Genomic DNA, 27,749 nt, shown 5'->3' with positions numbered 1-27,749 from the left:
GTTTTTTTTTTTCTTCTTTTTTTCTGTCACTAGTCAACCTGTTTTAGAAACAGTATAAACCAAAATAATAAAACTTGCCAGCTAAATCACTAAATATGTTCCATGTCACTTGATACAAAGTATGAAATTATAGGACAAAAGACATAATGCATGCCATGAAAACACTCCACAAACCATTATTCCATCTTCATTCAGTCTGCCTTGCTGACAGCTAGAAGTACTGTATTAATCCATGCAGTCATTTTTTAAAATTACTTATAAAAGTCAGCAATGTTTTTATCCCAATCCTACAGTGTCTATCCATTCTTTTTGTTCTAAGGTCCACTGTAACCATACCTTCTGGTTTTTCACTGACAGTAAAAGAACTCAGCTAGTAGAATTTATCTGGGACAAGATAGAATGAGTTATGTATTGATATATGTCTCTTCATGTACTGCTATTGTATTCATCTCACTGAATGAATATCTAAAAATGTTGTATCAACTTTTGTTTACAATTTCATCAACAGCCTTCTTCTGTTGACTGATTTTTTTAAGGTATCTCAAAGTTCATGTGCCCATGACAGTGCCATCCATGAAAACCCTGATAAGGGCTGCCATCCTCGATAGACTCTTGCTGGAACATGTAACTCCCACTTTATTTCCCACTCCACCGTATTGTGCTGGTATCTGCTTACCTAGATTTAGTTGCTTTAAATAACATTGTCTGCACATGATACTATCATTGATTGAGCAATCAGTAATGCAAGAAGTAAGTATTATCTACGTAGCAATGAATGACTTTTTCAAGTCAAATATAGTAATTGTACTGAAAGAAACTAACAGACTTTTTCAAACTGTTATGATCAAGCTTCTGGTTTTGATTATTTATAATTTCTCCCCAACCTCTAAAACTTATTGAGACTTTTCTTTAGGAATTATAGGTCTCGAAATCTCATGGTTGCTGTCATTTTTGCACTTGGTATATTTTTAAAAATGTTTTAATGACATGCAACACCATGTTGTTTTGTTTATGAGGTCTTCCATTTTGAGAGATATTTGTTGATGGTTGCTGTGATGTTGCTAGGTAGGGTCAACCAGAAATGTGTAGGGCATAACATCACTGGGTTAGAAGTATTAAGGTCAAACCATACACTTCCTGATTGTTTAAGATTGTGGATTCTACCAAAAACACCGTTGTGTTCATTCTTTGCTGTTACCCATTTCCTGATTATAAACATTTTACCCTGCTTTTGACTTCTTTTAACTCTGGTTTACATGTTTCTTTTTATTGTTGGTTATTGAACTTTACTGTACCGTTTCTTGATTATGATTCTTGATACACATCCTAAGCATCGTTTCATTAACTTTTCGTGTTTCTGGTTTTCATTCTCAGCTTAAGATTTTTTACTTAAAGACTGATTTCAATTCCACTCATTTATTACCTTTGCACTTAACTCTTTAATGAATTAGTGCATAATAAATATTTTTTTATTTTAACAGTGTATCAGTTCACCATTCACGATTGAGCCCTGTGATACCATAATGTACTCTGGCTCTTTGTAAACTTGAATTTAAATAAATGGAATGCAGAATGTATTGATGTGTTCAGACATGTAGAATAAATTATTTGATCAGATTTGTACATTTTGTCTGAGAGCTATAAGCATTTTTTGGGACATGGAAGGGTTAGTGCACTACCTCAGTGTTGTGTAAACGAGTTTACAGCCTCCAGCTGAACTCATTTTTCATTAGTTCATACTGTCATCCAGAATGAAGAAAGTAATACGTCATTCATTAACAGTATCAGATGCTAGTATATGGCTCACATTGGAGATTATTATTGTTGTAGACACACATTTCAAGAGTGAGAAAACTCAGTTCATTTCAACATAATTTATATTTGAAGATGGCAGTGGCAAAGTAAATAAATCAGTGCAGACATTAGAAAATGTTCTACTTACAGTGTGTTTCTTTTTACTTATCATGTGCACCTACATCTGTAATTCATTAAACCCATTCCTCAACCCTGTCTGGCAATAAGCCAGTACCAAATATCCTACTTCTTCCTTCAACAGCTTGACAAATTAATTGTGTGAAAAAAACATTTACAATGATGGGGTCAGCATTTACACAAAATAAATGTGTGTAGCAAAACTTTTTTTAATGGCGTTCACTTAAAATACAAAGGCAGAGTAAAATTAAACAAATTATTAAAGAGAGCTGCTGACCAGTATTTCAGGTTCATGTACATAAGCAAGGAAGGACAAAGTGCAGATCAAGTTTGAATTGCTTTTTATGTATGATCTTGGACTATTTTGAGGATTTGATTTGTGTATGAACTTTGTATTACAATATTTACACATGGATTTGGAATCCCTAATAAACTGGAAATGGCTGAGAAATCTTAAATTTCTGGAAAGACCTTTATGAAGGAATATTTTGGTGAACCAACTCCTACAACTTCAGGTAACCATGAAGAAGTCTGTAATCATTGTGGTATACCTATTCATAGATCCAGCCAAGCTACATCAAACTTTAAACGGCATCTTCAGCATTTATCACATTGAGCAGGTAATCATATTGGTATTACCAGTATTTTCAGACACTTATGGCCAGTGTCACTCATCATTTATCAATTGTTAATATACAGTTCTTAGTTTTATTTACTTAAATTTAATCAACTACTAGCTATCCCCCGTGACTCTGCCAACATAGTAGTGAAACAGGGCAAACTTTGAAAATCAAAAAAAAAAAATAAAAATAAAAATGTAATTCTGGCCAAGAGGAAGGTAGGTACGCTCCAACATCAAATGTTGGCACTGCATCTGATCATGTTCAGCTCTGACGGGAAAGCGTCCCCCGTGTGGGCAGAAAAACGTGGCTGTGATATCTCTGGCAATCAGCAGCTACCCTCTAAAACATATGTAGCTCTGATCTCTCTCAAGAATGTCAAACGTTACTCCTTAACAATCGGTAGATAATAACGTCTGCTGAACAAACAAGTATCGCTAGCTAAGCAGTGGCAAGGTACACTCTAACATGTGGCGAGAAGTAGACCAACTCGAAAGGAGGCTGGCACATGATTGAGGACAGCCCTGTCCCTATCCACACAGCCCACAGCTGCTCTCTCAGATTTGCGCAAATAAATCGGTACCACAAAAGAATTATGATACTTAGTGCAATCAGAGAAATCTCAATATCAACTGGAATGTTCAAGCAAATTATAGAAAAAAACCCGATCTAAATCCGTTAAGCAGTTCTCTCGTGAAAGCGGACAGACATACAGACAGACTTTTTCACACATTACTTGGTATTTTAAAGCACCATAAATAAAACATGTATGTCCCTAAAAGTACTTTAATTCCAAATAAATGCTCATAAATGGCAATAACAGAATTTGGCAGAATTTCACTGAATTGAATTCTACTTTCTGAAACTTCAGTTCAATTCCAATTCAGTTTCTTGTAGTTGTTGTTGAATTCTAATTCCAGTTCCATTTCCTTGTTTGAACTGAAATTGTTGAATTCATTCCTGTCTTGTCCCCAACGCTAAGATATATATACATATTGTTAGAGAAATGTTGAAAACCACTGTTTTTAATTAAGCCTTGTTTCAATATGACAGCTTGTAATTATGAGAAGCACTTTATTTTCTTTTATGCCATATTTATTATGATACATATTATTGTACATATTTTATTAATTAAAGTATGCATTTTAAGGAAATTTTATTTATTTTAGTATTTTATGGTCACAGAACAATTAGGCTACAGGTGACAGATAAAGAAAAAAAATCAGTATCGGAATCAAATGATCAAATAACATAAAACCTTAAAAAGCCTGATCAGAGCATCCCTAATAACGACTAATACCAACTGTCGAATATAACAACATATTGATACAATTCCTGTTGAACAGAAAGGTTTATACTATATAGAAACTGCTTCCCTTAAATTAATACATATTTTTGGACAACAGCACTGAGCAGTCTCCCACATGCTATATACAAAGAAATCGCTTTTTCATTTATAATATTTGCCTGAATTTGATGATATAAGGTTTGATTAGATGCACAACCCATTAAAGTCCATCTGATAAAAGCATGAGGCTCACTGATTGGTCACAAATTAACATGAACATATAAACCTGGCTTATTATTAAATCAAAATAGCGATCCAAGCCAGATGCAAAGACAGGAGTAAAGATGTATGCTTTACACCACTCCGCAAAGATCATGAAAAGTTGTGCTACAGCATACAACACCTGTTACCTCATTTACATTGATGTAATCCTTATTAAAGTTCGAAGCAAGATATTATTACCTCACAAAATATATTTTCAGTTTTTTTTGAATTACTGGAAATTTCAAAATATACAAATGAGGTTGTGTGCCTAATAAATCTGGGAACCGATGCCAAAGAACATCATTTACTCTTTCTCAAAGAGTACCAAAGGACAGTTAAGGAATTTGGAGTCTGAGACCTTGATATACTGTAATATCTCATCTGCAATACAGACTATGGTGTCTCCTATGATAGTTTCTAGCACAAATAAGTTCTGTCCTGCTTGATCAGATATAAGCATTTATAAATGTGTTAAAATTAATTTAGTATTTAGACATATGTGCATTTGGTATTTAGACCTATATATGTTTAAAGTTCATTAAAACATGATAATCACAGCAAGGCTTCTTAAAAATCAAGGTGGTTTTGGCCTTTTATGTAATGAGATTTCAAATGGTATTACTTTATGTTTGAAAGACTATCAAAATTAAATGTGCCCATTTTAAACACTTCTAGATCATTTTATTTTGAAATCGTAATGGCAATCATTCCCTAGGATGAATAATAATGTTTAAAACATTTAAACTAGCAGACAGACTTTTTATTTTAAATTTCATTTAGGCATTTTTGTTAAGTTTTTTGGTCTACTTTTGAAGTTTATTGTAATAGTGAAGCTGAATTCATTGCCATTTTCTTTTTTATTTTATTTTTTCTTCCTTTGGAAAATAACTGCAATGGAGAAAGTGTGATTAATTTCAAAGGTAAAAACAATAAACATGACTCAATTTTAGTTTTCAAAAACAGGATAAAACTATAAGCACTAGTCACTGGAAAGAAAAATGCAGGGGCCATTTCTATTGGTTGTTATGGTAGGAAAAATTTCCTGTAAAGACTTTCCTTACTCTTTTTCCTTTACTCGTTTCAAGCTATACTTGTTCAGTCCTCACTGCAGTCCTTCCTGCTCTTTTGTACTTCCTTCCAACAGTTCCTCCATAACATCTCTCATTTCCTCCCTCTTGTCTCATCTGATCTCCTTCTGTTAATTTCCCCTCCCCTTACCCTGGGTTGTTGTATCCAGTCTACTAAAATTCCAACCAACAGTCCATTGTGCTCTCTTTCTCTCTTGCAACATCTTTTTCCACACACTAATCTGATATGTTTGAGTGTTGTTGATAAGTAAAAAGCCAGTACAAATGTTGAAAGCTGCTTTTTTCATAATATGACTTTTTTCTTTTTTTCTCACACTTCTTCTACTCTATGTAACTCAATTGCTTGTTATCTGAATCTACTTATTATTAATCATTATTAATATTGCAATATTGCACTCCAATATAATCGGAATATTGTTCCTAGCTGCCAAAAATCCCACCCTTGTTAAATTAGCTTAATATAAATTTTCACTTACTCGACTGATGCATAGAACTGCAAGAAACTGGTTATATACATAACAAGAATGTTTTCGATAATTTTAACCCATTAAACTTTTTGCCATAGATTTCACAGTACAAAAATGATGAGGGAATTGATAATCCTGAATGAGATTCATTCAAATTGTTATTTATTTTAAAGAATTAAAGTTCCTGTTTAAGGTAGTTTCTGTTATCAGTGTATCTTACTCAGGGTAGAATGGACTAACCCATTACAGCATTAGAAATTGGCTTTTGAGTATTTTCTTAAAGTTTCAAATTCCTTATATTTGTTTAAATGTTTCTATAGTATTCTGCACAGTGCCTAGATAGCTTGTTTTGTAAGCAAACTGTATTATATACTTTCATTATTAAACAGCCCCATGACCTTGAATTGGATTAAGCATGTATGAGAATAAAGATGAAGAAGATTACTAGCCAGGTAGTATGTTATGGTTTAGTGGCTAGTACACTGTACTTTAAATCACAAGATTGCCAGTTCAGCCCTGCTTCCAACTCCACTATGTGATCCTTAACATATCACTAAGCCAGAGTATGCTCCAATTTTAAAAAAGTATAAATAATAGTATTGTGTCTTGATTCTCCAAAACGTCTCAGGTAAAGGTATGTACCAAATATATATTAAATATATTTCCTTTACTCTCCCATTCCTTTCAAACCGAAGATTGCACAGTATAAAGATTAACTGAGAATTAAAGTGGGTAGATGACATGCATAAAAGATTGCTTCTATCTTTTGAACAAAACTACTTTGAAGAGGATAAAAAGCAATTTACAAAATGAGTAGAGGCACACATAAATAATTATTATTAGTTCCTGTATTATACCTGATGTTTCCAGAACAAGCACTGTACCCATAACAATGCATTGAATTAAGTGGGTCAGAAACAATTGCAAAGTCAGAAACTGCAAAGTAGACAACTCTTTGGGCAATCCATAATTCTAAGGCTAGAAAAATTAACTACCTATTGTAGAACGTTATTTAAAGCAGATTGTCCTTGTAGTGCATTATAGCTTGTCACTTAGGAAAACAATCAATGACTGCTTCCAATAGAATTAAAAAAGTAAAGAAAACAGGACGCTTGAGTCCAAAATGATTACCTTTGAACATGTTCTCAGTCTGCAGTAGGCCAACACTGCACAAATATTCTCCAGAAGACGTAAAAACTGTCGGACAGCAGCATGTTATGGAATGTAAACAGAATAGCTGACAAAACTGGGAAAGATTTACAGCAGAGAATTTATAACTGCTGCATTAATATACACAGGTTTTTTGTAGTGGAGATTACAATGGATAAAAAACAGTATACACTAAGCAATGTAAGTAATAGCCCATGATAAAAATATTGATAACTGTTATTAACACAAATAATATAAAAATATAATAAAAAATCAGCAAATCTATAAACCAGAATGTCACAGGTCATACTTTATTTTCTTTGCTTCTTTTTTTTTTTTTTTGAAGATTAATCTAATTGGTTTGCTCCATTAGTTCAGTTTTTAAAAAAAAAATTTAAGACTGAATTTTTCAAATAGTACCTGTAGCAAAATTGAGGGCTTACACAAATGAAAAGCATAGGTATCTCCAGAGATTTGGGCAAGTGGGAAAAGGTAATGATCTTCTCTAAAGACTAGTAAACCCATCAAAAAAGATGTCATTAGAAATAACTAGGTGACAGGACATATAACTACAGTTTCTGAGGACTGGGAGCACATGAGCAAATTGGTAAGCTAGAGGATATTGGTTTGTGTGAGCAAGATAGAAACCTTCAAAACAAAACATTTTCAGTTTCTTCAATTATATGAGTGGGTGGTGGACATGGATTGTTTCATTGTCCTGGGGTAACCTGTTATTGATAATGCTGCTAGTCCAGCCTGGGATCTAGATGACAGTACTTTCTAGCCCCAGCAAAAGGGAAAATATTTGGACTTGAGCATCACTAGTCTTTGCGCCCTAGGAACCAAGTTAACCAAACTATTCTGTAACATTTCAGTAATTATTTACTTCTCTGATGCTGATCTTTCTGACCATAAAATAGGTTGTTACAATAGCAATTGACAAGAAGAATTCATAATTAATTGCACAATTACAGTATTTGAGGGTTCCTCTAGAGTGCCTCTTTCTCCTGCATAGTGTGGCTCAAAAACTAAGCAGCATATCGTCATCTCATAACAGGCTTAAGTTTCGAATTTGGTATTTTTCCATCCATCCATTTTAGCTCTAGACTGTCCTCAAGAAACTGTGACAGACTGACACACAAACACACCATTATTGAAATATTGATGTTTTTGGTATCAGGGGACCCTACAATTTTTGATTGAAAGTTTTGAAGAGTCTAAAGTTCCCCCATAGACGATAGGTTATGGTGTGGGAGGGTGCAAAGCAAAAATACATAAGTAAATCACAAATTAACTAATAAAAGAACCCCCATAGTCAATTTCCATCATGAAGAACAAATTGAAGGTGAAAAGCCGATGAAATTTAAAAGTGTAACTGCAATATTGTAGAAACATTGTCATTCAATAATTAAAAAGATCCAATGCAATTAAACAGCACTGGATGACCTGGGGTTTAAATGCGGTTAACTGCAGAAGTTAATCTCTGAAAATTTTCTGCACTACACTTGCAACAACAGCTGAGGATATGAAAAAGTTCAAGCTTCCATTAAATGGAGCATGACAAACTGAAGCAAAAATGACAGGTCTCGCTGTTTAAGACAGGGGGAACCTCATTCTAATCAACCACGTCCCATGTTTCACATTCATAAATTTGTTTTGCTCAGTAGTTTGTATTTTAAGGAAGTGTCTACACATTTTACAGAATACAGCCTCTCTTGCTCTGTGGTATTCACACAAGATTTACTTTTCATACCAGCGTCAGGAAAAATAGTGAGATTATCCAAATGGTGTAATTGTTTGCAATTTTATCAACTTTACTTGAATGAGTTGTTCATTCACCATGAACCAATAGCAGGGCAAATTGTTTCTCACCTGCCATATTCTGGGGATTGTGCTTAAGACTCGAGGAACAATTCATGTCATTCTAGCTCCTTCTGCTTAGGAGAGACATTAAGAGCTTTCTTCTTCAAATCCAAACTTTTTGTTAAACATTTGTACTACTGAGCTATGCTTAACCATTTCTTGTTTCAAATAACTATAACAATATTTATGTTATATCAAATCAAATAACCTGGAAATTATGCATAAACACCATTCATGAGGGGATAGGCATATGAAAGTAAAATAAACTGGGTCACTTTAATAAAAATTTCAAAAATTATGTGCCTATGGGCTTTCAGGAATCCTTCTATTATGACAGTAACATCAAACAATGTAAGAGGATGAAAACTAATGCTTTGTTATTTTTCATTTTTACCTAAACTGTATTTTGTTTTGAAAGTGTAATTTCCTCTGTTTCTTTATTTCCGGTAACAGCTTTCATTTGCTAAATATCATTGTATGTTTTCACATAAAGCCCATGGTAAATTAAGTAGGTGAATTGCTCAGACTATCACGGATGTCTCTGTAAAGACTACTGATATTCAAATCCATATCTACATTAAATTATCTCCTTGACCATGGATACCATTCTCCAACAAATGCTAGGGTAACCTAAAAACTTCTGCTCAAGGCAACTGGTATTACACAAGAAGTATTATTGGAGGAAATATTTAGTAAATATGAGCTCAGTTGCAAGCAGGCACAGTTGGTAACCAGTTTACAATCAAATAAATAGGGACACCCAAATAGGCTTGCTCCACTCTGCACTAAATAACAATCTTTTTTTGGGTTAATTCAATAAAAAACAGGTCAGAAAAATGATAAAACAGCAATGAGTACATAATGATTCCACTGATTTAATTTTCTCTGTGATTGAAAAGAATTATGTGGCATGCTAATTAAGTACAATGAAAATGAAGTTAATGTCAGTTTAAAATGAGGTGGCTTAATGATGTGTAAACTTGACTTAGCAAAATGTTCCGTGAAACTGTTAAATCTAGCACTCCCACTCGAGTTCTACTGTGACAGTATTTCTAAGATGGCACTGAATTTTGGACTTGCTGTCAATTTGAAGATACAGAAAAAGTGTGCAATGAAATGAGGGAACTACAACTTAAACATCTTCTGTCTGATGCCATGATATAAATATTTTATAGGTCCTAATCTAGATAAAATATTCCTTATTTCTGTTACTCACAATAGTATGTGTACACATTTGTATATATTGCAGAAACATCTAGCTTGGATAATTTCTCTAGCCGACTGCTTTTTGCACTTATATTCCTCATGTAATATTGCTCTTAATTTTATTTTAGTATATTCTTTTTCCCCATTTTGTCTTTGAGCTAAATGTCATTTTGATAGTCTTCCAAATATATGATGTATACTATAAACAAAGAAAAAATAGACTGCTACTTAATAAAACTAGTAGAAATTTACACTAATTCATTACATACTTATAATTATTTTGCACACTTGCACAGGGGATGGCCTTCAAAGTTCTTCAGTTGTCACACACACAACATTATAGTACTTTTTTATTTTACTGAAACTTTGGATCATCTTCATGCTACTTCACAAGGGTGTGTCATTTTGTTTCAGCATGTTTAGTACAAGAGAGTATGTTAATTCTATGAGAGTATGTTAAAACAGTCAGGAGGTCAACTATAATGTATTACCCATCTACACTGGTCTAGATAATCACTAAAAAAACAATCACATTTCTTAAATTGGTGTGATGGAAATCAAGATTTTTTCAATAAATAAAAGGGTAAATGAAAAAATAGTTCAAAGGATAAAATATATTTTAATAGAACATTTGCACCCAATAACAAGACAAATTCCAAATAGAAGAAGTCGCTTAACAAAACTTGCCTATGCACTTAATAGAGGAGAAGAGGAACATGTGCTGCTACAACACATTGTCGCACCCACCACATGACAAATCAACTCAAAATCCCAGATTAAGTCCAGAGTGCAGCCATGCAATGGGCAATACCTCAGCACCACACTAGTACAGATGGAATGGAACAGTGTGAGGTTTTTTTTTTGGTGGCTGGAGTTCCAGTTCTGCCACCAATCCCCGGGTTTTTCCTTGTAGGTTGGAAAGCCTACATACAGGGCTGGATGCAGCTTAACATCATACCCAGGACAGAGCAAATGCATGTTAAGGGCCTTGCTCAAGGGCACAATGAAGTAGTGTCATTTTTAGCGTATTAAGGGATCTGAACCGGCAGCCTTCCGATACCAGTACAGATCCCTAGCCTCAGAGCCACCAATCCACCCTCACTTAATAGAACTTTGCCTAAAATAATACACACACCTCAAAATAAATGACAGCTCTTTACATCCAAAAAAAAAAGCCTAATGGTAACTAGTCAATTAGATAGATAGATAGATAGATAGATAGATAGATAGATAGATAGATAGATAGATAGATAGATAGATAGATAGATAGATAGATAGATAGATAGATAGATAGATAGATAGATAGATAGATACTTTATTAATCCCAAGGGGAAATTCACATACTCCAGCAGCACCTTACTGATACAAAAAAACAATATTAAATTAAAGATTGATAATAATGCAGGTAAAAAACAGACATAAATTGAATTTTTATGTAACATAAATTTTGTTTGAAAACAAAAAATTTGGAGATGAAGGAGAAAAGGACATAGACTAAAGCTCCACTCCTAAAGTAATGTAAAATTGTGCTTTCTAATAAAGTTAAATTTGAACCCACTCTTTTGAAATAAACAAATTCAGAAAATGAATAAATAATTAAATGAACTAAGCCCAGTCCAAATATAAGTTATTCCTTCTTTACACTTTACTCTGGAAAGATGTAAACAATAAGTACTATTTGATATATATTATTAGTTTTACTATTATATGAGGATATATGTAAACCATACATATGATTATTAAAATGTTACTTGTGTAGGCAAGAACTGATTTTGTTTCTATATACTGATAATACAAGTCACAAGACTAGTTGTATGTTGCAGAGAAGAAAGATAAAAGTGATCATGTCTGGAGGACCAAAAATTTAAAGGAGAACAGTGCATTCTCATGTTTCCACATAAAGATATTTTTTACACAGACCTTTAAACTTCACTATCGGTGTAAATATTATGTTAAATTGTGTATTGTTTTTTTTTTTTTTTTTTTGCAAAGGTAGCCTAACAAAAATCAATGCAACTTACTCTTTACAATAGCAAAGAGCAGGTTCTATATTCAACTATTTTAGGCTAAAAATACACAGCTTGCGATAACGATAAAGTGTTCTGCGACAGCTGGCATGCTATCCGAGGTGGTGAAGCAAATACAAGCTCAACTGCATTCCAAGCAAATGGATTATGGCTAGTTCCCAGACTGGCCAAAAAAAAATTAAGGTAGCTTTTAAAGTTTATTAATTATTTTACTTATTTAAAAAAAACAAATTTGTTTGTTCTGCTAAGAATATAAATAATGTTGGAATTGGGGGATTTCACTGCCTTATTGTTAAGTGGATAAAGCAAACATATAATTGTACACTGATGATATTTTCCTGGACTTTTTGTTGATCTGCAATATATTTCCTTATAATAGGCCTTACTCTCTGAGTCATTGCATTTCCTGTCCTAAAACCTCCACACTGTTTTATTGACTTCATTTAATTGTTTTTCACAAATGAGGAGCAATTTAATCAGTAGTACATGAAAAGAGTTAAGGAAAAACATTTTTCAGCTAAAGATGTCAAGATGTTATACCCACGGACTGAGGTAAGAAGTACTGTGAGGCAAGACACTGGATACTAAACAAATGTTTCATCGAAGTCTTCCCTGGGGCCTTACAAAAGTAAGAAATTCAAATCAAAACAGTAACACATCCTTAAATGGAACAATATTGCCCCAAAATACAGATGCCTGTGTGTTAGGACAACATGGCTTAGCCAGATATTTGCCTGGTGAAATGTTTTACTTTAAAAATTCTGAATAAGCATTCTTTTGTCCAGTAACATAATATTATTATCCTTAACTTTTACAAATACTATCAAATATTATAATATATATTTAATATTACATTATTACAATCATCCTAACCAAAATGGAAATTTCACAGTAATAATTAGTTATGAATTATCCTTGTAGTAAATCCAACCCCTTCCTAACCTGCTTAATCAGTTAACCAGGTATCCCAGAAGCAGTCAGTGACAACCTATCGCAAAGCACACTTATGTATACACGCAGTTTTGGTCAAACAGGAGCAATTATAGTTTTGCCAAATCAAGTAACTTGCAAGTTTTGATGATGTTGAAGGAAAAAGCAGATCACCTAGAAGAAACCATGCCAACATTCATCCATCCATTATTCATCCATCCATCCATCCATCCAACCTGCTGAATCCGAACACAGGGTCACGGGGGTCTGCTGGAGCCAATCCAAGCCAACACAGGGCACAAGGCAGGAAACAAACCCCAGGCAGGGAGCCAGCCCACACACACACACACACACCAAGCATGCACTAGGGACAATTTAGAATTGCCAATGCACCTAACCTGCATGTCTTTGGACTGTGGGAGGAAACCAGAGTACCCGGAGGAAACCCATGCAGACATGGGGAGAACATGCAAACTCCACACAGGGACGACCCGGGAAGCAAACCTTAGTCTCATAACTGCAAGGCAGCAGCCACTACCCACTGCGCCACTCGCCAGCATTCATAAAATGTGAAATCTCCAGTGTCCAGGCTATGATTTAAACATAATACCCTAGAGCAGCAGCACTAACCACCAAGGCACCATCTTGTAGTAAATGAATATTCCAAATGTTATGTAAATTAAAATAAATGGCACTGAAAGCTCTGTTAATTTGGAACCTTTGCAGACTTTATCCTAATAAGATCTGAATACCAAAAAGGGAAAAGTTAAACCAAGCTAAATATAAAATAACAAAACAACCACTAAACAGGCAAACAGATAACAATGAAAGAGTACCTATACAATAATGAAAAACATAATCCTAATGCAAAATTAAAAATCTTTTTAAGTGAAGCTGTATACACAACTCCAAAAACAGAAACAGATGTTACTTAAACTATAACAGCATATGGTTGCTATCTGTGTGGACTTTGCAGGTTTTCTCTGGGTCTGTGTGTTTTGTTGTTATATTTTGCCCCCATACAACTTTCTGACAGAAAACTAAATCAAGCAAAGAATTTTTGGGAACTCCTATGAATGCATTCTTTGGTCTAAGAGGATAATACATTGCTAACTCTGCTTGACGTAGATAAATACTTCTTTCCAGACAGATATACTACTATAGATCAAGAGCACCTGAGCAACCATTCTGAACTACAAAAAGCAATTTCCAGTAAGATGTGGCATACTAGTTTGAGCAGAGTCCAGTAAACAGTTTAAAATATATCTTAAGCACAATTTTTGTAATGCAGAAAGACAGACTCAGCAGGATGCTTGTTTGGAGACTGGTGGGACCACTGCAGAGCTGTTCTATTCTCTAGCTGTTATTTTCCCCCCAAACTTTAGTCATATTTTATGAAACAAAACTCCTTTTAATTTGAATAATTTGTGATATTTGATGTTCCTTTTAACATTGTTGACTTTTATACAAAAATATTGTTGAGTACACTGTACATCTAGCACATTGAAGACCAAACAACTTTTCCTTTACTTTTATTGTGGGTTTTGTTGGCTGAACTTGAAAAAGATAAGAATATTATTTTAAATTTGTGATAAAATGCTTGTTGTTTTAACTTTGAATTGTATTATTTGTTTGCTAAAACTAGTTTTAATTATATATTTTTCATTTGAATCTCAAAGAAGACAACAGCCCTATCTTTGCTGCTATTAAACTGTTCTTCAAAAGCTTACATGGCTTCACTAGACAGCATTTGCTCGGTATATTCATCAAAACATACAATTTCACTAACAAGGATTCCAACAGAAGACACCTTTATGCAGAGATAATTACATATATTCTGGTTAAATAACTCAGCATCCACTTTGATGTAATGCTAAAAACCCAAACAACATAAGAATGAGAACAACGTTTGAGTTGTAAGATATTTTAAAAGTATACTGCACTTAGGTTTATGCCCCAGACAGGAGATAATTATGAAACATCATGGGAACAGCATATTTGGCTCATTACAAAATATTATCATGGAACTAAGTTTTCTTTAAATGTGGAGCAATGACAAAATTGTTTTTCTTCTATTTATATATTTTATGCTTAGCAGTACACCGTTGAAATTTTTCAACTTTAAACCATAAAATCAATTCACAGTGGAAGTAAGCCATCAAGCAAAAAAGTAAATACGTAACCACACAGAAATATACAAAGATATTGCTGTCATTGTTTTTTTGACAGATGTCTAGCTTAAAAAAAAAGAACAGATTCACCATAGATTCTGTTAACATACAGTACTTGACCTATAAAAGAAAGGATTCAAACTCCACAATCTTCATTAGAAAAAGGCCTGAAAAGTATACAAAACACTGTGTACAAATAAGAGAAATTTTTAATAATTAGTTTTTGGTGAAAATTTCACTCTAGTCTTTATTTCCTCTGTTGCAGTTTACTGTGTTTGTGTATATTTCAGAATGGGTGAATGAAATCTCACCTGGTTTATGGATTAGATGGCTGGCATCAGACTTTAATAATCAATAGGCTTATATTTATTTTTATTTTGAATTCTTAAAAATGTAAAAAAAAAAAATACCAGGTCCAAGAAGCAAAAGCTAAAATCTGTTCCAACAGAAATGGTCACAAGATAAAGAATACCACCAATAAAAGCATACTCACACACTCAAACCCACACTCACACATACTATATAACTGAAGCATAACTTAAAAGTCATACATTAACCTATTCTGCATGTCTCTGCAATGTGGAATATAAAAAATATAACTATTCTTGGAATAAATCTAAAAATATATGCATTTAGGTTAATGGCAAAACAAAAAAGGTATCCTGCTTTATCACAGTATATCCAACAAAAACAAAGAGCTTCAAATTTGCCTCACTGACACCTGACAGGCTTGCCACTATGCATTTGACTTTATAATACATCTGTACTGAATTTCAAAATTTCCAGTCAAATCAAACTTTTCAAAAAATCTGTATGTATGCAATATATTCATGTTTAGCCACCTATGTTTGCATTTGCTGAATAGTACAACAATCAAAGATTATTTATTCATTTAATAAACTTCCTTACTACAGTATAGGATTGTAGAAGCCAATGTAGTGGTGCTACAGAAAGCCCAGAGATGCAAAGGATGAACACTTCACAGTCAATAACCAAGCCCATATCTGATTCTGAACCCAGTTGTCTGAGCAGCATAACCACTGCAGCAGTATACCAACACTTGTACACATTGTTTCTGCAACATTTGGGGGTTCAGAGTATAACTGATAAACATTTATTTAATTTGCAGAAGAATTTTATTGCAAGATGATTACTTTAGTACCTTGCACCCAAATTTGAAAACAAATACTGTACACTGAATGTTTTACACATAAGACCTGAAAGCACATATAGCTTTTCTCTGGGATTTCAATGTTTAATGTTATCAGTGATTTCAAGTCATGCAACAATTATTTTTATTTTAGAATATGTAAAATCTCCTCACATTTTATCCTGACATTTCCTACAAGCAATTAGTATAGCGACAATTTAATGAAAATTAATTTTGTACATAGCAGGCTCAGTGTAGTTTTGCCTGACCCAATACAAAAAATGTGTGAAGTTGCTTGACATGATTAAATCAAATATTCACACTGCTAATAAATCTCCAAAAATGTATTTCTTTTACATTATAATATGTATTCTACAAAAACATTATAAAATATTAGCATTTTCATTGTTGCCTATAAACACAAAAACTTGGTAACTTTCTACTTCATAGGGAGAACACTACATTCATACTATGTGTGAGACTCCAGTAATTCTTTATAGTAATGAGGTTTTATAGTAATTTTACTTGTGTAGTTTTCCAGTCAGATACCTATTTACAAACTGAATTTTTCAAATATAAATTGCAAAAAAGGAAATGTATTCTTGATAAAGATATTGACATTAAATGTTAAAAACCAACACAGATCAATTATACATTTTCAAAATCATTTGCAAAATTTCACATATTCAGCTAGTTATGCACAAGAACACACAAGTGACTTAGAAGAAAACAGGTTACTTCTGTTATTTCTCTATTTTTTAAACCTATTACTGCACACTCCCAAATATTGCAACACAGTACAAGAAAGAGACTGAAAAGTCCTGTTTAAAGACATCATAAGCATTTCCTATTGTCCTTGTGGCAGTCCAATGGGTTTATACTTAAAAGTTATTATTGCCTTACCGTATGCAACAATGACTAAGCATGATATATTCAGCTTGTAAAATTGGCTTAAGGATTATCGTAGTATTCCCAGAGACTCCTTCACATATGACAGTGACAAAAAATATTTTTAGAATAGGTAAGAGAGAGCTCTCTGCAGAATCAAACACTCATATATATATATATATATATATATATATATATATATATATATATATATATATAAGGATTTTAACAGTAGAAACAGATGTTTATACTATACAATTACATCTTTAATACCAACTCAAGCATTTGAAATCTTCAGTTTTCTGCTGGTTCCTTTCCACTAATCAAAAATCCTGTAAGGTACTTGAAGTGTGGCTAGATATCAAAAAATACCGTACACATTCATCATTATCCTATGAGACAACTAAGAACTGCAACTTATTAAAATGTTTTATAACATTCACAACTGAAGTGTATTGCCTATACCAACAAATAAATCAAAAGAGCCTCTATATACAAAATGTATCACAATTATCAAACTGTCCATTTATTCATCCATCCATCCATCTATCCATTCATTTTGTAACCCATTTCAAAGGTTCAGAAATGAGTGGAGCCTGTGTTTTTTATTTTTCATCTGTTTTATCTAAGGGATCTGTAAGTGTGAAAATTTTGTAATTTCTACCAGCTGAATCCAGATGCGTGTGTTTCCTCCAGGTGCTTTGATTTCCTCCTATAATCCATACAGGTTAGATGAATAGGGAAGTGCACAAATGGCCGTAGTGTGTGTTTCTGTGTGTGTCGGTGTTCACACTGCATAATGGAGGGCACCTCATAAAGGATTATGCCTAGCTTATGCCCAATGTTTGTTGTGATAAGTTCCAGCTTCCCTGAAACCCTGCTCTGGATGAGAGGGCTTAAAATATGGATTGATAGATGGCTGGATGGATCCAGATATAAGTAAGAATGAAAAGTAAGAGTCTGTAATTGCATTCATTTGTCATTTATATTCTGAATTAGGGATTTTGCCTGTTATAGTCCTGCAAGGACTGGTGCTGTTTCTATGATAAATTCCATTTTCCTAGCTTGAAATGTATGGGAAAAAGTAGGTTCGGAAAAGAGATGGCTGGATTGAAAGAAACATCTTTTGTTAGGAATGAAGACAATCTGCAAAAGACAAATTTTGAACATAGAAAACTAAGACAACAACAAAACATTTTCTAACCTACATATTGAAATTCAGAGTATATTTTACGATAACAACACTAAATTTATATAAATCATATTAAGTTAGATATACAGTTTGATAGGTTATAAAATTAGAACTTACAATATAAGTACAGTATGTAAAACTAACAAGATTTGACACTGGTGGCTGGGAAGTCAACAAGTATGAATAGCAAGGCAATAGGTTGAATATGGAAATATATACAAACATATTTTACATTATATATACATAAAACAGAAGCACACACAAACATATACATAAATCAAAAAGTGCCCCTTAGATGAGGCCTGCAGCCTGTTAGCAAAAATTGAGCATTATTACTTTTTAAAGTTGGAAGTATGTTGACTGCAGTTACAATGTCTATATGAAAATATGCACACTAAAATACAAGCATTTAGATAGCATTTGCTTAAGCCTGCATACAAACTTTAAAACTGAAAGGAGTGTACCTGATGTGATGACATTATGGTAGTGTTTCAAGAAAGAAACAGAAACAAACAAAAAGCTCAACTATCCAGACATGCAGGCTCCGAATCAATGAATATTTTAATTATTGGGTGGGGTAACTGCCTTGCCTCTAACTCTTACAATTCACAAATCGTCACAGAACCTTAACAGGAATCAACAAGCCTTTAAAATCCTGCATATTAACACTTAGAAAATGTGCCAACTACTTTGTAGGAATGGATCCCATCCTGTTTAACCTTTAGGCACTGTTTTTAACCAAAAACAAGAAAATAAAAACAAATCATAGTATCCTGTATGCTACTATGAAATGACCAAATCTTGTATCTTGTAACTGTGCTAACTTTATTTATGGTTCTGTTGATGAAGGACTTGCATTTTAACTCATTCAAAGACAAACACCTTTCAAAAAAAGCAAAATGCTTTTCAATCAAAGTATGTTATGGGCCAAAGCAGTTTCTTTTTACATTTTTACTGTTTTATACAGGTACACCTGAAATTTCATTATAAAGGTTGTTAGTAATGACAGCCAAAACTAAAAGTCCTATGACCATTGTACCTAATCAACTGTGATATCTATGTTCTACAAAAATTATTTTTAATGTGTGATTCTTTGTAGATATTCATGATGTTTATAAGGAAATATTTTATATTATAACTTTATTTACCTAACTGAAACTTTATCAAAGCAAAATGCTGCTAACAAAAAGGGCGGCTGTCCCCACCAGGTTTTAAGTTAAATCAATGACACTGTCAGAACGGTGATAACAATCTGCAATTTCTCCCCCTGTTTAATTAACCCCGTTTAATAAAAAAAAAAAAAACTCTCTGTGGCCGCACCCCACTACACCCACACTTACTCTTTACTATAATCTTGCTTTCCTCTTTCTTGTGTCCTCTCAGCTAACAACAGTAACTCATTAAACTACACGACAGCATCCTTGTGTGCCCACACCCATACTCAGTCATATCTCAGTTTCGGTGAACTTAAACATTGCACAATACAGGTCAGTACTTTATCCTGTCCTTAGAAGCTCTTACTTGACACATGTGTGCTACAGTCCTATAAGATATGGCTTTACATTAGCCATTGTATCATCACAGTTAATCTGTCTTGAACTCCTGTACTGTCTGCAACTCATTTGTATATAAATTATTCATAAACATTTAAATATTTGTTCAAAGCTTCATGTAAAGGACTGACAACTGACTATAATGTAGTAATATTTGCTTACAATTTTTAAATAATCTTTTTAAAATTATCATGTAATGAGTAATGATAAATGTGACATTTCAGTGCCTTAGAAAAACACAGTCAAATTTATTCAAGTCTGTAAACATTATGTTCTAGGCTGTTTTTTTTTTAATTTACAAAAACAACATCCAAGTCACTAGTTAAAATTATTCTCTATGGAAAGAAAAGTGAAAATTTGGAAACAAACATTTACTAACTAACTAAATAAATGTGTATATATATATATATATATATATATATATATATATATATATATATATATATATATATATATACTTCATCTGTTTGTTTCCTGTTCAGCCATTTCTGATAACAACAATCAATAGGCAGAAACTCCTTCCTCAGAGCTCATTCTATATATTTTGCAGTACCACACCATAATAACCTTGGAATATTTTTATTTATACTGAACCTGCTGGGCACTGATATTTGTTAGTGTCAGTCAGCAGCATTTTGTAATACCTAATATTGTTTTATTATTAATCATTTACAGAAAAACTAAAATAGAAACTATAATAAAACAGCAAACTATGCACAATAACACAAATATTGATGTTAAAATTTAATTTGCACAACAAATGTTGAGTTATTCAAGGAAAGGAACAACTGAAATTTAAAAGTTTGACTTAAATTTATGAATTGTACCTCACAGGCATGTTGCAGATATTTTAACACATTTCTGTGTTATTCAGTTATTAAACTTTTTCAAAGCAAGATTCATTAAAGCATGTGTTTCTAGTTATATTCATGCTTGACAATACAGTATAGCCTGCAAAGCTTTGCATTTTTGTATTACCATGAAGGGGTCATGGGTTAAATATGAAGACTGCATTCCTCGTTTTATTTAAGAGTCAACTCTACTGTGCCTACAATGCAAACACCTCACAGTGGGGTACATTAATTATTGCTTTTATTGACTTCTAAATATATTTTACTTATCATTCTAAATTCTGATGGTTTCCAGGGTGTTACGTGGCTTTCCCAGTTTCCAATTTTCAGTGAACTTGTTTTTGCAATTCTTATGAATTTAATTCACTCCTATAAGTCAACTTTAAAATCTTACTGGATTTTTATTTGGAGTTTCTTATTAAAGGCTCAATAATATAGATTGATCAAAACTACATATTGATCTTGAAATATATTTTTAAATTTTAAATATATGTGATATGCCAATTTTCTGATAAATTTGCCAGCAGTGTTGTGCATGGCACTCAGTCTTTAATCCATATAGCACCTTCACTTATCCAAAAATGCAGTGTCTATAAAACATGTACCCTTTCTCCCAAAACAATATTTCAAGTCAATGATGTAAGTCATTGATTAAAATGTGACAGTAAGTGGTTGTTGACTTGGTGTTTCCAAAACTGTTTTTTTTTTCTCAGTCCAAACCAGAGTAACTTTGACTGCATGTTTGGGGTTATTTTCCTGCTGCAGGACTAATCATTTTGTAGTCTATTGCATACTTGGCAAACTTTTATTTTTCTTTTCTCATTATTTCGCTGATGCTGCCACCACTTTTAATTTAGAAGGGTCGCTGCAAAGTTTCTTCTTTAGACATTCATTTTTATCAATCAATCAATAAATAATTAAAAGTAGAGAACTGTCCAGAAAAATTACATCAACAGCAAATTCACATGGACATAATGGCAAATAAGGGAAGTTAACGGACAATTGCGCGCTCCCAATGTGAACTCAAGAACAGTCTGCTTCAAAATGCCAATAGAAATGTAAACACCCTTACTCATACAATTAGGTTCGCAATTTCACAAACGCCGTTGTGGTTTAATACATAACAGCAAATCTATCCACCTACACTAAGTTCTCCCAGCACTCGCCTGAATGTTCACTTTTTTAATAACCTGTAAATTGTAGCGTTGTAAAGTTTCGTCCACGCGAGTTTATTTTGTTTATTTTCTACGTAGGGTCGAAATATAAGTTAGCCTAGGCCAAATTTTTGTAGGCAAAAACGAATACTCAAATTACAATACTTAGGCTATATTACCAATATATCGCAAAGCTTCTGAATGCAGAAAGTTCTTAAACAGCACCGTGACGCTCAAACAAGAGGAACTGCGCAAGCGCAAAGGTCAGCCGCGGCAATCCAAGGGAACGTGGGCGATTAACTCTCCGCGCCTAGTTAAACTAACCCACAACTATAGAAAGAACTAGGATTGCGCTATGCCGATTTAAACTTTGTACACTTAACAAAACGCCTGTTTTATTACTGGCATGCCTATATAAAAATGAAACCTCTGATGACACGTATAATAAGAGGTAAGTCGACATTATACCTGACACTGTCTCAGGTTGTATCACCCCTACCACAAAAACCCCCACCCCCATCTGTACCCTGAATAAAACTTGATTTTTTTACATTGCGAAACTGTACATTATGCTTCTTTGTGCACACTGGCTTTAAATGTGTTAGATAAACACTGTAGTAAACAAAACATGCAGTCAGCTAAAAAAATATTTTCTCCATTACTTACTTTAAAAAGTATCTTTGACCGTTGGATGTAAATGCCATCTCCCATCCGGGTGGCAGTGGCAGCTCATCGGCGACGTCAAATGACTGATGCCGGAGATGCGTGTGTTGAGTTGGGCCAGGAGTCGCGCTGCCTGCCGCGCCGGGTTGCAGTGAAGCTGGCGATGAGTAGGATCGAAAATGCTGCGGCGTACGCTGCGGGGGGTGGCTTCCAGAATCTGAGCTGGACTGCCTGGAGTGTGAGCCAGAATCGGGCTCTTTAAAAAATGAATCGGGTAGAACCTTCTTTCTCCAGGAGCTCGGCTTGGGGTTTACGAGCGTATTGAACAGCTCTTCCAGCTCGGTGTTTAAGTCCTGGGCGACAAGGATGACTTGCTGTCCCGGTAAAGGGTGGACAGAATTGGTGTTCATGATGAAAGATTTTTCGAAAGAAAACAACAAGAATAGCTTGCAACGATAAATAAATGAATTAGTATAAAAAATACATAAACAGGTTCAGAAGAAAATCATTAGCATAAAGTTCCCAAAAGACCAGTTGTTTATTTTTAGTCTTCAAAAGAAAGTCCAAAAGTTTGTTCCGGTATTCTGTTGCAGTTTTCCAGACTGGATAAAGTTTCCTCCTGGCCCCCTTCTGCTGTCCCAGCGTGTTTTATCTGGGGAGGGCGATGCTGCTGTAGGTACCTGGCCCTATCGTCTCCTATCTCTGGTCTTACACTCCCTGAACTGGGGCTTCTGCCACCTAAACAAACTTTTGCGAACTCAACTTTTCTGAAGGCGTCCTTGGCCTCACTTTCTCATGAATAATTCATGAGCGGGGACGCGGCTAGGGCTAGTTCCAAAGCAGTACAGACTGGCTGTGTGGAAAATCCAAGAGCTTCTGGTTTGGAGTTGCGGATCCGAACTCATCGGGACGTCTCTTTCTAGCATTATTTTCCTAAAACAAGTTCGTTTCCTTTTTTTTAAACTATGCTGCGCACTTCAAAAGAGCAAAGCTGCAGTGATTTATTTTTTTTTATGCAGTCGACGTTAGTTTGCGGTTTAGGCCAGTTTGAGGTACGTCAGTTGCGAAGTAAATCATTGAGTTTTGCGAAATATTATATAAATATATATAACAACGTTTATATAACGCCGTGTTATATATTTATATATACATTATATACAGTATATATATGATCAGCACCTCCTTATAACTTTATATTGCCATATTTGGTCATAGGAATTAAAAACACGCCCCTTTCGGTATTTCTTATTAATGTCTTAATCTCATAGGAGTTATTCTGGAGTCGCAACATTACGTTCATATTAAAAGAAAAAAAACATCATTATAGAAGACGATGTGATCGAGTTGCAAGGAACACAATATATCATGCAGGGTTTATAATTATTTTTAATTTTAGTAATCCAATCTGCTCGACTGCACAGGGATGTTTTTGTATTGCATTTGCAATAGTTTAAAGCGTTCGTAACCTTTTACCCAGAAGTTTACACCACATTTACGGGGACGAGGAACCAAAACCTACACCGGGAGAACTGGACAAAAGGTAATCGCCAGCCCAGAAGGAGGCATCAGTCTGTTTCGCCGCAGTCACGGGGAGTCCCATATTGACATGAGTCAGGCCCATCTAAAATCAACAGTTGAAAGTCTTTGGGATGTAGGAATTATTGTAAAACAGTGTTTATTATTTTAAAATAGTGTGGAACTTTTTTCCGTTTTTACAGAACCAATTAATTGGCTGCTTGTACCTATGTCTGTTATCATTAGCGAAAACGGAAAGTGGAGATATTGATGATGCAATAATGTCATTTAGTACAGATAATTATGTTATATGGAAGATCTTCACGTCATTTTAGCCTATTGTATCAAGCTCTTAGCACTTAAATGAAAACGTAGCTTCTCTCGCTCACACCCTTAAGAATTCTAAGTGTCAGTGTTTTAAGTCGTTAATTTGGATTGCTGTTAAAAGCATACACCTTCAGAAGGCACAACCAAGATTTCCAAATATTGCCTAGCTGATGAAATCCCCAGTAGAATACAAAGTAAAACTTTCTGTACAAAGGGAAACAAAAATCATTTTTGGGAAACACTAATATGATTATGCAAACAACCAACATCTAGAATACAGGTTAATGGACAGTTCTTGGAAGCACAGTATTACAGAGGTGGGTCTTTAGCTTTGATTTGAAGGCATCTCATATTGTATTGAGATTTACACTCACTGAGCAAATTATTAGGATCACTATTCTAAAGCTGTGTATGGTCTCCTTTTGCTCTCAAAAACAGCCTCAGTTCATCATGGCATAAATTCTGCAAGATGTTGGAAACATTCCTTTGAGATTCCGTTCCATTTTGACATGATTGTATTACACAGTTTCAGCAGATTTGATAGCTGCACATTCATGCTGTGAATCACCCACTTTACCATATCCCAAAGGTGTTCTTTTGGATTCAGATCCAATGAACTGGGATGGCCCTGAAGAACTCTGAACTTTTTGTCATGTTCATGAAACCAGTTTGAGGAAGCTTTTGCTTTGAGAAATGGAGCATTATCATGCTGGAAATAGCCATTAGAAGATGGTAAATTGCAGCCATGAAGGGATGCACATGATCAGCAACAATAAAAATAAATTAAAAAATCCCAGAAAATCAGCAGTTACAGAAATACTCAAATCAACCCATCTGGCACCAACAATCATGCCACGGATGAAAACTCTGAGATCACATTATTTTCCCATTTTGGTGTTTAATGTGATCATTAATTGAGGCTCCCGACATGCATGTGCATATTCTTTTGCATTGCACTTCTGCCATATTATTGATTGGCTGACTGGATAATTGCATGGTTAAACAGGTGTACAGGCGTTTCTAATAATTTGTTCAGTGAATGTACTGTAATCTTCATTTGTTAAAATATTTTATTAGGGTATATATGCACCTACTCACCCATTCATCCATCCATCTGTCTTTCTGTTCCTCTTGTTCCATGAAACAGTACCCATCAAGTGACTATTCCAGCAGTGTGAGCCACAAGATAGTAATAGTAGTGTTGTCATCTGCATAGATTACACTTAAATTCTAACTTGCATGTTAAACCATGATGCTACATATTGACACTCTACAGTACCATTAAACGGAAGAATAAATTAAATACATAACCACACACATTCACATTTACTCATACCAGAATAATTTTTAGTTTTACCAATTAATTTAATGTGCATGTCTTTAGGATGTGGGTGGAACTCAGAGTATCTGGAGGGAACCCTCACAGGCACAAGGAAAACATGCCAGTCCCAGTGTATGAGAATACTTAGGACTCTGAGGAATCAATGCTGTCCACTAATCTACCAAAGTGCTGTCACATTTCTTAAAGTTATTAAGTGTACTGTACTATTGTGATTCAAATAAATATTTTCACATACTCTCTGGTACATGCATCCCTGGTTGAAACCCTGTACTATAATTACCAAACTTATGTTCCTGGCGTGTTTATTAATTATACAAAAAGCAACAGAAGGTTTACAGAAGGAAAAGTACATTGTTGTTTTAATGCTGAAAAATGAAAATGATAAAAAAAGCAACTTAATAGAGGGGTGAGTAAGGTGTGGCCAAGAAGAAAATGATTAAAAAATAGAACAGCTAGAGACAACCATCTTATAGACCCCTTCTGTCACCTGTATACTTAGTCTTAAAGCATACCCATGATGAAGGTTCAATAGTTGAAAAAATATTTTATTTTTTAGAGTTAATATATTATTCATATTAATTGTAGGTTAAATTTGAAGATAGAGTTTCTAACAAAATATTAACTACAGAATGGTTTGTTACCACTAATATTTTGCCACTAGACTGAGCAAGTCTCCTGTTGGCTTGTACTAGAAATGGATGGTATATACTGTACATACAGAGCTTATTATTTACTGTTGCTAATTCAGATGTTACTAAATACAACACAAGAAGACAAGTGTGTTGTCAGTTTACAAGGAGCTTTTTATTTTGGTATCAGCAACAAACACTGTGCCACTTTTTAAAGAACACTGTAGGTAAAAAAAAAATCAAACCATATGAAAATTTTCAAGCCAGGACACACACCTTGAAAATGCAGTTCACTGAAGGTAAGTGCAAAGTGTTGCATACATATAACAAGAATCTACTGAAAGACATAAATTAAAGACAAGAAGAAGATTTAGGTGGCTCCGCTAACATATCTCTCTTATCCTTCAGGCAATATGTAAGCTAAAATGTTAATAAATTTCAAGCTACATTCAAAAAACTATAGAACACAAATCAAGGAGTATTATTCATAAACTTTACTATTATGTGTGCAATTAAGGCCAATGACTAGCATAAAAATATACAGTAGCACAAGATAAGGTGTTTATTCGGAATTAAGGATAGATACATGTCTAATAAGGTTAAAGGATCTCCAAGTCTCAAGCTTTGAGAATTCAAGAATTTTCAAAACCTTCTAAAGCATCCCTAACAGTAATCACTTTTTTCTGGCTAAGTAGTGAAACATGCTTCATTCTGTACCAAGAAATAGTAGTTAATACTGTACTTTACAAAGTGTGTGATGGATGAGAAAGAAGATTTCTGGTGTGAGTTGGATGAAGTGATGGACAGTGTACTCAAGGGACAGAAAATGGTGATTGGAGCGGATTTCAATGGACATGTTGGTGAAGGGAACAGAGGAGATGAGGAGGTAATGGGTAGGTATGATGTCAATGAGAGGAATGAAGAAGGTCAGATGATAGTGGATTTTGCAAAAAGGATGGACATGGCTGTGGTGAATATACATTTTAAGAAAACAGAGGAACATAGGATGATGTACAAGAGTGGAGGAAGATGCACACAGGTAGATTATATCCTATGCAGAAGAGTCAATCTGAAGGAGATTAAAGACTGCAAAGTGGTGGCAGAGGAAAGTGTAGTTAGACAGCATAGGATGGTGGTCTGTAGGATCACGTTGGAGATCAAGAAGATGAGGAGAGTGAGGGCAGAGCCAAGGATCAAATGGTGGAAGTTGAAAAAGGAAGACTGCATGGTTGAGTTTAGGGAGGAGGTAAGACAGGCACTGGGTGGCAATGAAGAGTTACCAGACAGCTGGGCAACTACAGCAGAAGTACTAAGGGTGACAGCTAGAAAGGTGCTTGGCATGACATCTGGACAGATGAAGGAGGGAAAGGAAACCTGGTGGTGGAATGGGGAAGTACAAGAGAGTATACAGAGGAAGAGGATGGAGAAGGTGGGATAGTCAGAGAGATGCAGAAAGTAGACAAAAGTACAAGGAGATAAG

The 27,749-nt window shown here is 34.2% G+C and overlaps 1 protein-coding gene across 1 annotated transcript in view; it reads right to left on the bottom strand.

Moving 5' to 3' along the window:
- Positions 1–23,240, bottom strand: part of wwtr1 (WW domain containing transcription regulator 1) — a 109,514-nt gene extending 86,274 nt beyond the window's left edge. Inside the window, exon 1 of the mRNA XM_028794556.2 lies at positions 22,460–23,240. Coding sequence (XP_028650389.1) covers positions 22,460–22,866 — 407 coding nt within the window. The 5' untranslated portion in view covers positions 22,867–23,240. The remainder of the gene's footprint in view (positions 1–22,459) is intronic.
- Positions 23,241–27,749: the final 4,509 nt, after the last annotated feature.

This window comes from Erpetoichthys calabaricus, chromosome 2 (assembly GCF_900747795.2).
Source record: "Erpetoichthys calabaricus chromosome 2, fErpCal1.3, whole genome shotgun sequence".
Taxonomy (NCBI): domain Eukaryota; kingdom Metazoa; phylum Chordata; class Cladistia; order Polypteriformes; family Polypteridae; genus Erpetoichthys; species Erpetoichthys calabaricus.
This window is presented reverse-complemented; position numbering and strand designations above follow the sequence as displayed.